Source organism: Alligator mississippiensis, chromosome 7 (genome assembly GCF_030867095.1).
Source record: "Alligator mississippiensis isolate rAllMis1 chromosome 7, rAllMis1, whole genome shotgun sequence".
NCBI lineage: Eukaryota > Metazoa > Chordata > Crocodylia > Alligatoridae > Alligator > Alligator mississippiensis.
Genome location: NC_081830.1, coordinates 9,068,409 through 9,085,782, shown reverse-complemented (window position 1 = coordinate 9,085,782; position 17,374 = coordinate 9,068,409). Strand labels below are relative to the sequence as shown.

Sequence of the window (17,374 nt, the reverse complement as noted above, 5' to 3'; positions counted from 1 at the left end):
TTACTGTGCAGTAAGGCATTTATATGTGCTTTACTGCACAGTAACTAATCAGGCATAAATTTGATACCTGCATGATGCAGGTATAAAATTTATGCACAAGTTGGCATAAGTCAACATATTTACTCCACAGTATGGATGTGCATGTGTACACAGCACCCGTACTGCTCGGTCATTTTGGTTACTATGCAGTAAATGCTCACGTGCAGACACGCCCTGTTCCATTGCCAATTTATCAATAACTAGAGAGGAGTACTAGATTTGGGGGATTTGTTTTTCTTAAATTTCTGGATAGCTAAGTAGCAGCTAATACACAACACTGAATTTTAAAGGAAAGGTAGATAAACTATATAAAAGGATGTAACAATCTTTGTTACATTGATAATATATATATCACTTGCAAGGATTTTAAATTTGGGGAGTTTTTTTTATACAATATGCTATAGTAAATAAAGATTTGACATAGAAATTTAAAAACCCCCACACCATTTGGGTATTTTACCATTCATAGCTATTTCTACTTTTTTTTTTTACCTATCTATAAATTTCTATCCCCAAATCTTTTCTCTATCTGTCAACCTATATATAGATCACTTCAGAGCATTTTAATTTTGACACCTTTCATAAATAGTATACCACTGTAAATAAAGATTTGAGATTCAATTAAAAAGTTCTGTACAGAACAATTTTAGACGTTTTTCCAGTTATCCTGGTTTCCATTTTCATATCTACCTATGTCTCTCCATTTTACAAATATCTATCCATCTTTGTATATGAAACAATGGTTCTAGTCATGATACCTAGTGTATAAATGTTATCCTTGACTTTATGCAAAGTCTTTTTTTCCCATTCTTTTGCTTTTTGCAAATAATACTTAGACCAGGACATGGGAGAAGAGAATGACACCATGGTGGCTGAATTCATCTTCATTGGCTTCTCCAATCACCCCACAACAAGGATGGTATTAACTGGATTCTTCCTTGTGGTCTATTTGATAACCTTGTTCGGAAATGGCCTAATCTTCCTCCTAACCTTTTGTGATCCACGCCTTCACATCCCCATGTACTTCTTCCTCAGTAATTTGTCCCTCCTTGACATCTGCTATTCAACAAGCACTGTCCCACAAGCAGTAGTAAACTTCTTAGTTAAGAGACCCATCATTTCCTATGCCCGGTGTTCCTGCCAGATGTTAAGCACACTCTTCTTTGGATCTACTGAATGCCTTCTGCTCGCAGTCATGGCTTATGACCGCTATGTTGCCATCTCCAGCCCACTGCGTTATACACTCATCATGAGTAAGACATGCTGCATTCACATGACTTTGGGGTCATGGGCAATTGCCTTCCTGCTCACGGTCATCCCATTTTTCTTCATGCCATTACGGTTCTGTGGGAAGAATGAAATAGACCATTTCACTTGTGAAGTCCTTGCTGTAATGAAGCTGGTTTGCTCAGATACCTTCAAGAATCAAATCTTCATGTTTGCCAGTGCATCATTTACCCTGCTTGCCCCTTTCTTCTTCATCATTTTCTCTTACATGCGCATCATCACAACCATCTTATGGATCCACTCAGTGGGTGGCAGGTCCAAGGCCTTTTCCACCTGTAGCTCCCATCTGACTGTGGTGATCATTTTTTATGGCACAGCCATTTTCATGTACCTCAAACCCCAGTCCAAGTCTTCTCAAGAGCAGGATAAAATTATTTCTGTGTTTTATGGAATTGTGACTCCCATGTTAAACCCTCTAATCTATACTCTGAGAAACCAGGAGGTGAAAGGGGCCCTGAGAAGAGTGCTTCACAGGAAGGGAGAGCCATAGAGTGAATTTTATATTTTTGTCTTCCTTCTCATATGTTCATGGTGTGTTGACTGAGACATTTATATAACATCTCTAAAAACAGACTGAACTTTTATCTGAATTAAAATGAAAAATACTCTTCCTTAGCAAGAATGTTGTGAATTTTTATACTATAATATTATTTATGCAGTATATTAATATTTAATGAATGACAAGTATTGTAATATATAATATTAATATATAATATATAGTATAATAATACCCAGCTGTGTAATATAGCACTTCTGGCTGTGTGTCTGTCTGCCCATAATGCTCTGGGCCAACTGTGCATGCACCACCCGGAGCCTTACTGACAGATAGACACACAGGCAGAGGCAGACGGGGCCAGGATGTGCTCTGCTGTGAGGGGGGCAGGAACGAGAAGGGGGGGCATGGCTTGTGGCCCTGTGGGGGGGGGCATGTTGCGTGGCTGTGTGGAGGCGCAGCAAGTGGTGTGGGGCCTCACACGTGGCCGCATGGTGCTGCGCTGGAAATGGGCGTGAGGTGTGCAGAGAGAGCCCGCTGGCTGCAGCACATGGCTGCAGGGCAGGCCGTGCCCCTGCTCCCCACGCAGCACACACGCTGCTTCCCCCGCCTCCCCCTGTGCAGGGATTGCTTGCCAGCTGCAGCCATGGGGTGTTCAGGGCTCATGGAGGGGGTGTAGCACAGGGCACATGGGGGGAGCATGGCTTCTGGCCACATGGAGAGCCGGCACAGTGCGTGCAGGCCACTCCCGCCGGCTGCAGCACACGGCCACATGGAGTGGCGCACCACCTATAGCTGCAAGCCATGGCCCTGCACGCGGGAAGGGCCCACTGGCTGTAGGCCATGCAGGGTGCAATGGAGGGGACATGGGGAGCCGGCCCCCTACAGCCGCATGCCATGCCCCCCACACCTGCCACATGTCTTGCCCCCCCCCATGCTGGCTGCAGCATGCAGCTGTGGGGCATGGCACACCCCCTGCACTCACTCCCCACGCAGCACCCCATGGCAGCACACCACACCACACCCCCCGCTGCATGGGGAGTGCCCGCTGGCTGTGGCTATGGGGTGCACAAGGCTCAGGGGGCATGGCATGTGGGTGTGTGGGGAGCTGGCATGGGGGCACATGGGCAGCACCCACCAGCTGCAGCATGGGGCCACAGGGTGGGGTGTGCCCCCATGCCCTCTCCCCCCACAGCACCCCATCGCCTACCTGTCCCCCTTCCTACCAATTATATTTGCCCTCACCCCCTCCTCCCCACCACAGTTTCCAGATCACTCCTGTTCTCTAAGCCCTATTCATTCTGGCATGGAAGAAGTTCTGACCGCTGGAAACACATCTACTCAGGCCCCACTTAGATCTAAACCGCAACTAGGGAAGGCTGGATGGTGGAGGATAAAGAGGGAGCAAGGAAATACTCTTGCATCCCATGGTTTCACCTTCCAGCTGCCCAAAGTGAGCCTCAACTCTGGGATGTGAGCCCTAAACACAGGGTTATCAGACCCCTGGCCCAGGCCATGGGGAAAATCAGATCCTGGACACCAGGAATGCAGCCTTTCTCAGGTTGTAGACGCAAGCCTATCTGTACCAGCCACACCAAACTTTTGAGAGGCATAGTAATTGAATCTGCATATAGCAGTGTCATCTTCTTGGGGCCCAACAAGATCAGTACTTCTTAGCTGTAGTAGCCTTGAGCTCCTTCAGGTAGTTGCTGCCCAGACCATGGGTTCCAGTCATCTCATAGCCTCTAGGGTCCTGAGTTAGTTCCTGGTTGCTCTGGGACTGCATACCCCAGGACCCAAAGTGAAATACAAGTCAAAATGTTTCTAGATACAGACTACAGAGCAAATACTAACAAAAACAATACAATATAGATAATATAGATAATGCTAGATAATATAGATAATACTGTGGATGGTGCATCCAAGAGATTCCTTCTCCCAAATAGTCACTGGACCACCAAGAGAAGATGATATTTTAGACATGGACCAATGCCTTGATGCTTCAGCCAAGTAGGTTGTGATTGCATAGCATGAAAACCTTCCTCATGATTAGGACAGGGAGGCAGTGGGATAGGCTGCCTAGGGGAGTTGTGGACTCTCCATCACTAGAGGTGTTCAAAAGGGGTTGGACAACCACTGGTCATAGAAATCATAGAAATTAGGTCTGGAAGGGACCCTGAGGTTCATGGAGTCCAACCCCTCCCGGCTCTGGGCAGCAATAATCTAGGCGTACCTGGTGCGGATTTGCAGCAGGGCTCAGGATCCCTGCAACAGCGGAGTGAGAAAGTTTGCAGAAAGTTGCAGAAAGTGGTTGCTTACAAGAGCACGTGCATGTTTGGGATGGGTGCTGAGGCAGGAGAGGGAAGGGTAGAAAGGGTGCAGGGGAGACTTCCCCAGGAGGGAGGGCAGGATGAAGGATGAAGCTGCCACCGTATCTCTGGGTAGCCTGTTCCTGTGTTTTACTACCCTCCTGGTGAGAAAAGTCTTCCTAATATCTAATCTATACCTCCATTGCTGCATGTTGAGCCCGTTGCTTCTTGTGCTGTCACCTGCAACAGCTGAGAGCAGTCTAGCTCCCTCTTCTATCCAACCCCAATTCAGGTAGCTGAAAGCTGCTATCAAATCCCCCTCAGTCTCCTCTTCTCCAGACTAAATAAGCCCATTTCCCTCAGTCTTTCTCCATAAGTCATGTCCCCCAGTCACACTAAAGAAGGACACTTAATCATTCAGACGCACTGGGGGCCTCGGCCATGATGAGTACATGTAACTTCAACATGAACTGCGCCAAACGTCAGTCTGGACAAGATGGTTGCAATCTAATCCTGTAGCATCTGAGGGCTTCAACAAGCCCTTTTGGACAACAAGGTGACAAACCAAAGGAGGCCAAGCAAGTAGCAGCTCAGAGGAAGCTTCTCCTGGTCCTGCCCTGTTTTTATCTCTTACAAATCCAACCGTGGGCAGATCAAAATACTAACTCGGTGTGGGACGGTACCGCACTGCTTGAGAAGACAGAAAAACTCCCCGGTGATCTCAGGGCCGGGGATCTCCTACATTAAACAAACTGAGCCTCCTCGGGGGATGCTTGGATGTGGAGCCTTGTGCAGCCACGTGAGAGCTGACACGATACGCAGCCCCTCATTGGTCAGCAGCCCTCTATGAGGTCAGACGTGGTCACCTCGTTGTCATGGTGGTGCTTACATCACAAAGGCTGTTGGCTCACCTCTTCCCTGCGTCCTGGACCTGGCGCTTGAGTGGCTCCGGACGCCTTTGCGATAGGAGTTGCTCAGCGAGCGGGAGACGGAAAGCTTGTTGAAGCCATTTCCGAATAATGGAAGACACCGACCTGACCCTACACGGCAGCGGTAAGATGCCCGGGGTGTTCTCCGTGCCTCATATAGCCTGATCAGCTACATCAGGTCCTTTCACTAAAGCGTATTGAATAAGCTTGATTGCAAGGGATCTCGTGGCCATTTTAAAATGTGGAAGACTTAATACATGTGAGGATGAGCCGTTTTCATTCGAGTGGCTGTTGAGGAACCACTCTAATTTAAACAGCCCCTCCGCACCCCCAGAACGTGTAGAGGCACCTTAACTTTTGAAAACTTTGGCCCTAAGCAATCATGGTGTGTGCTCCCAATTCTCCAACTAATGGCCAAGGAGAAAAGGCTTGTCACTGTCTACATGATGGCCTTTATTTTCCTGAAAACAAATGGCACAGTAATTTCCCCTTTCAAGTGCCTGGGTATTCAAGTGCCAAAATATTGCAAGCAAATCTTCCAGCATAACAGAGTCGGAAGAGGAGCAAGGGGAAGATGCATCTTCCTCTCCCTGACCAGGTCCCTGTGGCTGGTCCAGCCATGGCCATCGCACACGGGACTGATGATTATAGCTTGTAACGCTTTGAAGCTGGCCAACACCAGAGCATCATCTCCATCCCACTGACAATGAAGGGCTTTTTGGCAGAACTAAGTTGCTGTAAGGAAAGTGCCCCAGGAGGGCAGCCTGGAGAGCTGTCCTGTGGATGCTGTGCTAGGAAACCTTTGCTTTGGAGCCAGGCCACAGGGTTCGGCTCCGGCAGAGCTGCTAGAGGGGGGTGAAGAGAGAGACCAATGTGACATCTCCCATGGAGATCAGCACAGTCCTTTTCCTCCATCTCAGGTCTTTCCACTGGTGATGCCTCTGCAGGGAGAGGGTCCGGCCAGGCATCGGACGTGGAGCTGGCCATTGCTGTGAGCCTTGTGCTGGAGAGACTCCAGCGGGAGGAGGTAGGGCTGGTCCTTGCCCATCCGCTGTGTCTTTCCCATTCCTTCTCCCCCAAAACAAGGTCCCAATACAACATGCCCTCGGTCTATTGTGATGTCACTATGACATCAGGGCATGCTCACACGGGCATCATCTCCCCGCTCCCAGTGCATGGTGGGTGTGCTATAAGCCACGTTCAGACAAGCCCTCACCCTGCACATAATGCCGTGAGCCTCTTGAGCGTCTTCCTCCAAGTATCGCGCAGCATTGAGCTGACATGAAATAAAGTTTCCCAGCAGCCTCGTGAGTCCGGAAAGCCTCAGCGTTGTGGCCCAGGAGGTGAGGCGGGGTGCCCATGGCCCACAGCAAGTCAGGAAAAGAGCTGGGCATCCAGCCAAGGGTGCTGAGTCTCTGTCTAGACCCCGGCAGCACCCCTGCCCCACCTCATGTGCTCTCATCCACGGATGACCCCACTGTGTCAGGGGAACCTGGCTCACAAGTATTTCCGCTCCTTTCTGCATTCAGCAACACACCCAATCACACAATGGTTTAAGGCAACATTTTGCTTGGCAACCCAATGCTAAATTTGTTGCTTGGGGTCACCCGGCAGTCCCTTATCACTCCCCAAGTGTCTCCCTGGCTCAAGGAAACATGTGTCAGTCAGGGACACCTCCCCAGTGCACGTGGGGAACGGTGCCTGTGATGCATCTGGCTGCTTTTCTGATTGTATTTCTGCATCTCCTGCCACCCTGGTGCATCCTGCCTTCCCAGTGCCTGACACGCCACCCTTGCTAGTGCCAGCTGTCAACATCTGCATGCCAGGGCCAACCCAAGATGCCTGGGATTGTGTTCCTGTCCAGGGAGCAAGTTCCCCGTCAGAGCTGCTGTGATCCTGGGTGGCTGATGTTCAACACAATAGTCCTGGATGGTCAGGCGCTGGTCCCAAAGCAAAGCCTACCCCATTCGTGGTTCTCTCTCTCGGTGTGTTCCCAGGAGACGAGAGTAACCGTTTACTCCAGCCTGGAGCAAGTCTTGCAGGGGGACGTCAAGGGCCTGGATACGAGCCTTGTCAGGAGGATCATTTACTTTGCCTCCAAAGACTTGAGGGAGACCCAGGTGAGTGAGCTCGGCCCAGTTGCTCCACACAAAGCCTTAGTCTCTGCCCAGTTTGTTTGGTCCGGTGCAGCCTGAGCTGACGGTGCGTCTCCTGCACGGACCCTGGTTAGGGGCTGCAGTCTCGCTCAAGACTGATCTCCTCCAGATGTTTCTGGAGAGCACGGACAGGATCCAGCCCAGTGCTGAGCTCCTCTGAAACCTGGGGCAGCTCCGGTGCTGGGACAGCCCAGAGCACAGAGGTGCTTTACTGGGGGCAGCACCAGCATGCATTGCCCAAGACGTTTCCTGGTCCATGCTGGAGCTGTGTGCTGCAGCCCGGGTGAATTCTGCACTTGAGCAGACAACTAGAGCCGAAATATTGTTCACCCAAGTGTTTCCATTGCCATTCATGGGTGAGGGCTCTCGTGCAGGGAATTATTAGGAGGATTTGGTGAATTCAGGAGCAGGTTTGCCAGCGTGTGGCTGGTAGGTGGTGGGGGAGGCAGTTTGCTTGAGCCAAAGGCTACCCAAGGATGGCATGGGCTTAAGGGAGTGGGCAGACACTGGAGATGCTGAGGCTAATGCACCGCTCTGCCTCCCTTTCAGTGGAGGGACCATGATCCCCCGCCTGAGTTAGGGTGGTATCAAGTGTGCACCAGGCGCCTGCTCCAGTTTTCCTTTTTCATTCTAGCAAGAAACCGATGAAGTGCGGTTGGCGGCAGGAAAAACCCTTGTGGCGCTTGCCGGCACCTTTTACAATGAGGTGATGCACGAGCTGCAGAGCCACGTGGACATCATGGAGCTCCCACCCCTGTCCTTCCTGATCATGCTGGGTGACCTGGTCTCAGCCTATGGTACAGCATTGCTCCCTCGCTTCTGGGCTCTGCTCAGGGATTGCGGAGGGAGGGCATGAATACCACCTCTGCCCAATGGGGCCACCACAGCTGACCTGGATTTGGGGCCCAAGGAGTCTGCCTCCTGGCTCTAAGGGGACGGCACTAACTCCCATCACAGCTGGAAAAGCATTTGGGATGGGAAGGAGTGAAGACCAGGTGGGCAGGAGCCCTGCCATTCCCCAACATGCCCCTGTACCCCTGCTCCTCTCCTGCATCTGGGCATGGCCGAGGCAGCAGACACAGAATTGCCCTACGTAGGGGAGGTCACTGGGGGGTTTCCTGGACATCCGCAAAGCCCCTGTGTGCTGGCCAGGCTGGGGAGGCCACAGCAGGCAGCCCAGCCCAGCCCAGCCCAGCCCCGGTGCTGAGTGTGAGGGATGAAGGTGGACAGGAACGTCCCCAACAGCACAGTGTGTCCTTCCATCTCATCTGCAGCCCTGACGTCTGAGCCCTTTCTGGTGCTGACGCTCAGCAAACTGCGTTACGTGCTGCAGCTGGTGGAGAACAGCCAGATGAAGCGGGCGCTGTGTGGAGGTGAGTGCCAGTCCCTCCTGCAGGTGCTCCGGTGGGCACCCAGGGCCGAACCCCGAGCCTGGACCCCACCGGAGCATGCCACACTGGCCAGGGGACCTCCACTGCAAATGCCCTGTCTTTCCTCCCCTCTGCAGTGGTGCAAGGCTTTGCTCACGCTGCCAACATGAAGTTCCAGGTCAGGGACGAGGTCCCGTTCCCCATCAGTTGGGCAGCTGACTACTGTTTCCACGTGCTTCCTTTTTTCAGTCTCATGAGCAGCAGCTGGCTGAGCAGCGAAGACCCAGAGGTGAGGGCTGCTGTCTTTCTAAACCTGCAGCACATCCATCAAGTGTCACTATGCGTGCATGTCTGTGCAGTCGTGGCAGGGACACCCTGTGTCCGGGGTGATCTCACGTGCATGAGAAATGCTCTGCCCACAGGCGGTGTGCAGTTGTGTGCGCTAATGGGTGGCAGTGAGCACTGGGGTAGGGGCAGGGCCTTCTAGGTGTGTCTCTTGTGGTGTCTGGGGGGGTGGCAGCAAGGAGGCATTTGCTTCCTCTGCATACTAGCCTGGTCCAGAGCAACCTCCCAACAAGTCTGTGCGAGGGACTCAGTCCTGCCTTCCCTCTCTGCAGCTGCAGCGGGCTGCGGTCCAGGCGCTGGGACCCGCCATGGGTCTCTTCCTCCATCACGAAGGGCATCGTGATACTGTTTTTGAGAGCCTGCCCTGTCTCCTGCAGCAGTATGGGGCAGGGGTCGACAACCTTCATGTCACCGTGGTGAGACACCGCCTGGGAAAGCAGCCCTGGCCCATGCCTGTCTGCGCGGGTATAGGTGGGGGTGAGGAGAGGTCCTTGGTTGCCCTCGCTGACCCTCCCTCTGATGGTCACCTTCTGCTGCAGAGTCTGAGCCGGGTCTTGGAGTCCTATGATTTTCAGGTCCCTCTCCCTGACGGGACACTTGGGATCATCTGCCTAGTCCTGCACAACCAGGTAAGGGACGGCCAGTCCTGTACCGCTCATCCTGGGGCCCAGCAGGTCCAAATCCTGTGAAGCCGATAGAGCCAGCTGATGGCCGTGCAAAGCCCCACTCTGCTGGTGAGCTCTCTGCTTGCCCAAGAAGAAGAAAACAGGCTGTAGCTTCTTAGTCTCCCCTCAGTCCAGTTCAAATCCCTGGAGCAGGTCAATGCAAATCCCTTTTCCTCGCGAGTCAGACCCAGAACGATCCCCCCCGTGGCACGAGTCCAGCCAAGAGCAGCCATGCTGCTAAAGGGACTTGGAAGCTAGGATCCCCTCTGGTTTATGCTCTGGACCTTTGTGTTGTTGGCTCTTGCTGTGGTGGCAGTGATGTCTCCTGGGGCTCAGGAAAACTCTGGTTCAAGTCATGGAAAGTGGGACTTGCGGATCCACGCCACACTTTCATCCCCATGCAGATGGGACTGTGGAGCATCCCTTCCCTTCCCTTCCCTTCCTCCCACAGGTGTGTGATCACGCGCAGCTGCCGAGATCAGAGAACCATGCCAAGGTGTTGTACTGTCTCGGTCTGCTCGGTAAGCACAAGAGAGTCCAGGTGCCACGGGGGTTTCCTTTGGACCTCCCTGCACCGGGCCAAACCCTGGGCGGGGAACGGGAACGAGGAGCGCTGAGCTCACCAGGGTTGTGCTCTTCTCCCCACAGCCTGTCTCTCCCCAGACCAATTTATTTCCTTTGTGGGCTCCTGGCTCCAGGCCGACAAGGAGGCAAGCCGTGTGGCGTCCCTCTCCATCTTCAGTGGCATACTTGCTGCTGACCGTAAGTATGAGCAGAGCAAACGTGTCGGCCGCCATCTCGGCTGACCCTTCAGGCCCTGCGTTAGGACTGGCCAGGACTAATAACCCGTGCCGCTCCAGCTGCGTGCAAGAGCCCTGGCTGCGGAGAGCTAGAGCCAGACCTCCGTCCTCTGAGGCTCGGTCCCAGAGGGCCGGAAGCACCCTGCGCCCTGCCGGATGATGCAGGAGTGCTGGGGCCAAATCCTGCTCGGGCACCTTTCCTGGCCATACTCCCAAGTGAAGAGGTTGAATGAAACCTTGTTCTGGCCCAAGAGCCGGTTGCAGAGTAGAGACAGGGGGCTGTGCGGGTCGCCACAAGCAGGTCTTCTGAAACCGGGGTGCATCCCGCTGTGGAGGTGGGCGCCCAGAGCAAGCCCACACCGTGCCCTCCTTCTCCTTCCAGTGCCGGAGATGCAGGAGAAAAAATGTGACATGGTGCAGGCCATGAGGGGCATGCTCAGCGATGAGAGCATTGAGGTGAGGTGATGTGTGAGCAGTGGCTGTGCCGGGGATGGCACGTGGGCCTGGCACAATATTCCCACCCCAGATCCTTGCATCTCGTGTAGGGAAAACCTTTCCTCCCTCCCAGCGTCTCCAGAGCAGGCGGTGCAGGGCGTTTGCCCCTCTGCATCCATAGCTGGGGAGAGCCGGGGGCCAGGGAAGTGTTATCCCTCACATTGCCGGTGGGTGGGAGGGCATCTGCTTTCCCTGAGCAGCCATCATGGGGCTATTGCATGTCAAGGACACATTGCTGTCTTGCCCGTGTGAGTGGGCTCCTCTTTATAAACCTTGAAGTCAAATGGGAGGTCTGAGGACCCTCCTCCCTCCCTGCCACCCTGTGCAAGGGCTCGTGCCATGGCCAGCCGCTCTACCCTTTGGGCACAAGGGCAGTCGTCATTCCCACCTGTCCTCTCCTCCCTCCCAGGTGAAGAAGGCTGTGCTCCATTTCAGCAGGACGGTGCTCACTGTGCACGGCCTGGAGCAGTGGGCCTGGGAGCTGGTGCCCTATGTTTTCAAGCAGGCCAGCTCACCTAGCAGCCAAATGGTAAGAGAAACGGAGGGTGGGCGCTTGGTGCTGATGTCCGAGCAGGGGGAAGCCTGGCACTGGCTGGAGCAGGAGCACGGGGTGCCCCAGGGCAGCCAGGCAGAGTCACTTGAGAACAGAAACGCTCTCGAGTAAAAATAGACCCCGAGGACGTGTCTCGGTGCCCAGGACGTGGCTTGGCCAGTGACAGAGTCACGTTGAGGGGACACAGAGGATCGAGCTGGCTGGCCCCCGGGGCAGATGGAGCGGAGGGGTGACGCCTGCACATTGGTGTGCGCTGCGCTGAATGTGAAGGGTTTTCTTGGGCGAACGAGGGAAGGACGAACGTGGCAGCTGTCAAGACGTAACCCACGCTGGCTGCAGAAGAGATGGAGACTGAGTGCCCTGCCAGCATCTCTTCACTACTCCTGAGCTTTCTCTCTGTGTCTTGTGCAGTCGTCCACAAATCTTTGCAGTGCGGATGCTGAGGAGGAACACAGCATCCGAGCCACCTGTGTAGAGCTGCTGGAAAATGTGGATGTCTCAGTGCGTGGCATGAGCCAAGTAGGTGACCAGTTGGTGCCCTTGCATTATCAAGGCATCTCCCGGGTGCAGGAGAAGTGGGAGCTGAGTCGGAGCTGTCTGGCTCTTCTCTCCAGGTCTTATGGCCCCGGCTGCTGGAGTACATCGTGCCGGCTCAGTACAGCTGCACTCTGAGCCCGCTGTGCCGATGCCTCGGGGACCTGGCCGAGCAGCAGCAGTGGGAGGGAGAAGCGGTGCCTGGCACACCCCCCAGCAACGGAGGTTTGCAATTCGGATCCCTGTGCATTCAACCAGCTCCAAGGGCCTCTTGACCTCTTGTGTCCATAATGCGAGGCCCAACGTCGGGGCTCTCAGTTGGGTCATTACAACCTGGGAGGTGTGGGTCCCCCAAACCCAGGGCTACCCCAGATGTATGCTGTGCCATAGGGGAATGCCAGGGCCTTTCTGCCTCAGCTTCCCCACTCATCCAAGGGTGCCTGAGCAGCACTGGCCTCACAGAGGGGCAGGGGGCAAGCTCCCTAGGCAAGTTGCTTGCAATCCAGACACGGGCGGTGCCATGGAAGTGCCCGATGTGCCCAGGACCCAGGGCATACATGGGCGGGTGCATTGGAGATGGACAGGCTTGTAGCAGCATTTGCATTGTAGTTGCAAAGCAGTCACGCATGGGCATGCTCTCTTTCTCTCTCCAGCCAAACTTCCTAGTGCCCAGGGGCTGCTGGCACGACTCCTGGTGAGTACCCTGGAAAGGTCCCTGCCAGAGGAGTGGGGAAGGGCAGTGGGGTGGGAGACATGTGCCTGTCGCCTTGGCTGGAGGAGCACGCTCTGCCTCTTCCCACACGCGGAGCTGCCCTTCACCGGCAGAGCTCCCTGCCCTTCGTGGAGCACAGCCAGGCTTGGCCCCCACCTTGTAGCCCATGGAGGAGCCAAGCACAGCACGTGGCATGTGTCTGATGGCTGAAGGCTCTGGCCATGTGTGCTGGAGGCCGGTTTCCCTGCTAAGGAAAGGCGTGCAGCCCCGCTCCAGAGCTGAGCCCCTGTTTCTCTCTCGCTGTCAGGTGGTCGCCTCGGCCCTGGGCGACAGGACCCGTGCGCATCGCGCGCTGCGGGGACTGTGGGCTCTGCACCGCACAATCCACCCTGCTGTTGGGGAGCAGTGGAGGATCAAGATCCCCATCCTGCTCATGACTATGGAAGGTAATGACCCGGGGGGAGCGCCCCGTGGTGCCATTCCCCTTCTGCAGTGCCGCATGCTTGAAAGCTTCTGCTCTTTGTCTCAGGGGACGAACCCAGGGGCCAGACAGCATTGAGGCTGATGGGACCCAGGGAGGGTTTGCCCATGAAGGGCTCCCCCAGTGCAAACTCTGTGTACTTTGCCCTTCTGCAAATCCCAGAGCTGTGCCAAGCTGTGCTGAGCACGTCCGCCAGGTGCTGAGCACCCTCCATTTCTCTTACGGCCACTTCTGCAGGGTCTGGCTGTGCACAACTCCCAGGCCTGTCAGCATGATGTGTGCTGGACCCATTGAGCATGCGGGGCAAGGCCCGTGACTTTGGGACCCAGGAGGTGCCAGGGTGCGGATGCAGGAGCTTCCACAGAAGGGATGCCCAGGGAGGCACCTGGGACTCTTCTTCAGTGCCGACAGCAGTGACATCCTTCTTGTTTGCCTCCCACTTTCAGGAACTGCTCAGACCTGCCAGGACAACGTGTGGTGGGAGCACCTGCTGCTGAAGGTACAGGACGGCTTGCAGAGCTGTTACGGCAGCCAGGCAAACGGCAGAGGGCTGTCTGGGAAGGGGGGGTTCCCTCAAACCTCAGGGAAATGAGGTGCTGAGTGTCAATAAGGCAGGAGGAGTCCAACTTGGAAGGTTTGCCAGTCTCCTTGAGTCTGGCTTGATTCATAGATGTTAGGGTCGGAAGGAACCTCAATAGATCATCAAGTCTGACCCCCTGCATAAGCAGGAAAGAGTGCTGGGTCTAAATGACCCCAGCTAGATACTCATCTAACCTCCTCTTGAAGACCCCCAGGGTAGGGGAGAGCACCACCTCCCTTGGGAGCCCGTTCCAGACCTTGGCCACTCGAACTGTGAAGAAGTTCTTCCTAATGTCCAATCTAAATCTGCTCTCTGCTAGCTTGTGGCCATTATTTCTTGTAACCCACAGGGGTGCCTTTGTGAATAAATACTCACCAATTCCCTTCTGTGCCCCTGTGATGAACTTATAGGCAGCCACAAGGTCGCCTCTCAACCTTCTCTTGCGGAGGCTGAAAAGGTCCAGTTTCTCTAGTCTCTCCTCGTAGGGCTTGGTCTGCAGGCCCTTGACCATACGAGTTGCCCTTCGCTGTACCCTCTCCAGGTTATCCGCATCCTTCTTGAAGTGTGGCGCCCAGAATTGCACGCAGTACTCCAACTGCGGTCTGACCAGCGCCCAATAGAGGGGAAGTATCACCTCCTTGGACCTATTCGTCATGCATCTGCTGATGCACGATAAAGTGCCATTGGCTTTTCTGATGGCTTCGTCACACTGCCGGCTCATGTTCAACTTGGAGTCCACTAGGACTCCAAGATCCCTTTCCACCTCCGTGCCACCCAGCAGGTCATTCCCTAGGCTGTAGGTGTGCTGGACATTTTTCCTCCCTAGGTGCAGCACTTTGCATTTCTCCTTGTTGAACTGCATCCTGTTGTTTTCTGCCCACTTGTCCAGCCTATCCAGGTCTGCCTGCAGCTGTTCCCTGCCCTCCGGCGTGTCCACTTCTCCCCATAGCTTTGTGTCATCTGCAAACTTGGACAGAGTACATTTCACTCCCACGTCCAAGTCGCTGATGAAGACATTAAAGAGTATCGGTCCAAGGACCGAGCCCTGCGGGACCCCACTGCCCACACCCTTCCAGGTCGAGACCGACCCATCTACCACGACTCTTTGGGTGCGACCCTCTAGCCAATTCGCCACCCACCGGACTGTGCAGTCATCCACATCACAGCCTCTTAATTTGTTCACCAGTATGGGGTGGGATACCGTATCGAAGGCCTTCCTGAAGTCCAGGTATACGACATCCACCCCTCCTCCTGTGTCCAGGCGTTTCGTAACCTGGTCATAGAAAGAGACTAGGTTGGTCAGGCACGATCTGCCCGCCACAAACCCATGCTGGTTTCCCCTCAGCATAATTTGTCCTGCCGGGCTCTCACAAATGTGAGCCTTGATAATTTTTTCAAATACTTTACCAAGGATGGAGGTGAGACTGACCGGCCTATAGTTGCCCGGGTCCTCCTTCCTCCCCTTTTTGAAAATGGGGACCACGTTAGCCCTTTTCCAGTCCTCCAGGACTTGGCCCGTGTGCCACGAGCATTCGAATATTCCCGCCAGTGGCTCTGCAATGACGTCGGCCAGTGCCTTCAGCACCCTCGGATGGAGCCCATCTGGGCCTGCCGACTTAAAGGCATCCAGTTCTTCCAAGTGACTCTGCACCACCTCAGGATCTACGCATGGAAGTGTGGCGCCTTGCTGCTGCCTCTCTACAACCCCAGTGAGAGACTTGTCGTGCCCCTCGCTTAGGAACACTGAGGCAAAGAACTCGTTGAGGAGTTCAGCCTTGTCCCCTCTATCTGTCACCAATTGCTTCTGCCCATTTAGCAGGGGTCCTATTCCTCCCTGGGCCTTCCTTTTACTCCCTATGTATCTAAAAAACAATTTCTTGTTGTCCTTTACTTGGGTTGCCATCCTCAGCTCCATGGTAGCTTTGGCCCGCCTAACTGCCTCCCTACAAGCACGAGCAGAGGAGGTATATTCATCTTTAGTGATCTCTCCCTGTTTCCACTTTTTATGTGCTCCCCTTTTGGCCCTTAGGCTGCCCTGGATTTCTCTGGTCAGCCATGGAAGCCTCCTGGCCCCTTTCCCTCTTTTGCCTCGCTCGGGGATCGTCTTGCTTTGTGCCCAAAGGATCGTTTCCTTTAGGCACAGCCACCCTTCTTGGGCACCCATCCCATCAAAACTCCTACTCTGCAGTGCTTCCTTGACTAATCGCCTGAGTGCAATGAGATCAGCTTTCCTAAAGTCTAGCACTTTCACCCTACTAGTTACCTTACCCACTCGCCGTCTTATGTTGAATTCTATCATAAGGTGATCACTGTCTCCCAGATAGCTACCGATCTGGAGGTCCTCTATCATGTCATCTCCCGTTGCCAGTACCAGATCCAGTATGGCATTCCCCCTAGTGGGACCATGCGCTTCCTGTGTCAGGTGGAGGTCCTGTACACAAGTTAGAAACCTGCGTGAGCGATGGTTTGTCCAGATGTCTCTTGATGTCCAGAGTTGTCATTTGGGATTGTCCAGCCTTTCCATAGCGTCTTTGAGCTCAAGAAGTGGAAGGGGACGAGGCCTTGCTCGGGGCCTCTTGGGTGTTAGAAAGGGCACAGCAGAGGAGGAGGACAACAACTCAGCCCATGCACCCGTCCCTTTGCTTCCCTTCACTTGGGGCCTCAGTTCCTGAACAGGACACTGCAGACCATTGACGACGATGCCTGGAGCAGAGAGCTGATCCTGGAGCTGCAGCAGCAGATGGCCAGCTACGCCTGCTCCTCCCCGGAGAAGGTGCGTGCTCTTGGCGAAGCCTGGCTTGCTGCACCTGTTTCGTGGTGCTGGGGCAGGAAGGCTGCAGAGACTTTCTCTCCAGAGTTTGTGCTTTTCCAATCTATTTTCTTGATCCAAGGCATGGTCCTTGATCCTTTACCCACTTGACTGCCCCAAAGGGAGCTGCTCGGAGGGGCTGCCCCTGCCTTTAGTTGCCAGTTCCCTGCACAGAGTGGGGCAGTTGCTGGGTGCGTGGGTGCTGGAGATGGGCTCTCTTGGTCCTTCCTGGGGACGGGGTGTTTCTGGGCTGCTCTTGCCCTGAGTTGCTGTGTTCCCAGCTCTTTGGTGATGTTGGTCTCCTTCTTTCAGACTTTCCTATATAAGGCACTTGGTACCACTTGGTACCTGGCCTCTTGCCAGGATCTTGCCTACGTGAAATCCCAGCTCCAGAAATTTCTGAAGGACACAGATTACATGGACGCTTCGGAGAGAGAGGTGAGGGCCCTGTTCTGTCCAGACACGGCCAGGTCTTCCCTGACTCCCCCCGTGTCCTCACCTCTCTGTTGCCGGTTTGCTACACGGCTTTCCCTTGGCCTTCCCCTCGCACAGCCCCCTCGCTTGCTCCAGGTCGGGTGCGCATTGTAGCATCAATGGGACATGGGGAGGATGCTCGGGTCAGGTCAGACCCACTCACCAATGCATTTCTTGGGTTTCAGCAAGTCGTGAGCATCCTGGCTTTCTCAGCCAAGGGCCACCTGGACCTCACCCTGAGCACCCTGGAGGACTTTGGTGCTGCCATGAGTAAAGTGCAGGTGTCTGGGATCATCAGCCTCCTGCAAGTAATGGAGCTGGGGGCTTTCTCCGGCTTCCTCCC

The 17,374-nt window shown here is 54.4% G+C and overlaps 1 protein-coding gene across 1 annotated transcript; it reads left to right on the top strand.

Moving 5' to 3' along the window:
• Positions 1-783: 783 nt before the first annotated feature.
• On the top strand, positions 784-1,892 carry LOC132251648 (olfactory receptor 13H1-like). Its single transcript, XM_059731603.1, has one exon. It carries the CDS (start codon positions 884-886, stop codon positions 1,814-1,816), a length of 933 nt encoding a protein of 310 aa, XP_059587586.1. The 5' UTR covers positions 784-883; the 3' UTR covers positions 1,817-1,892.
• Positions 1,893-17,374: the final 15,482 nt, after the last annotated feature.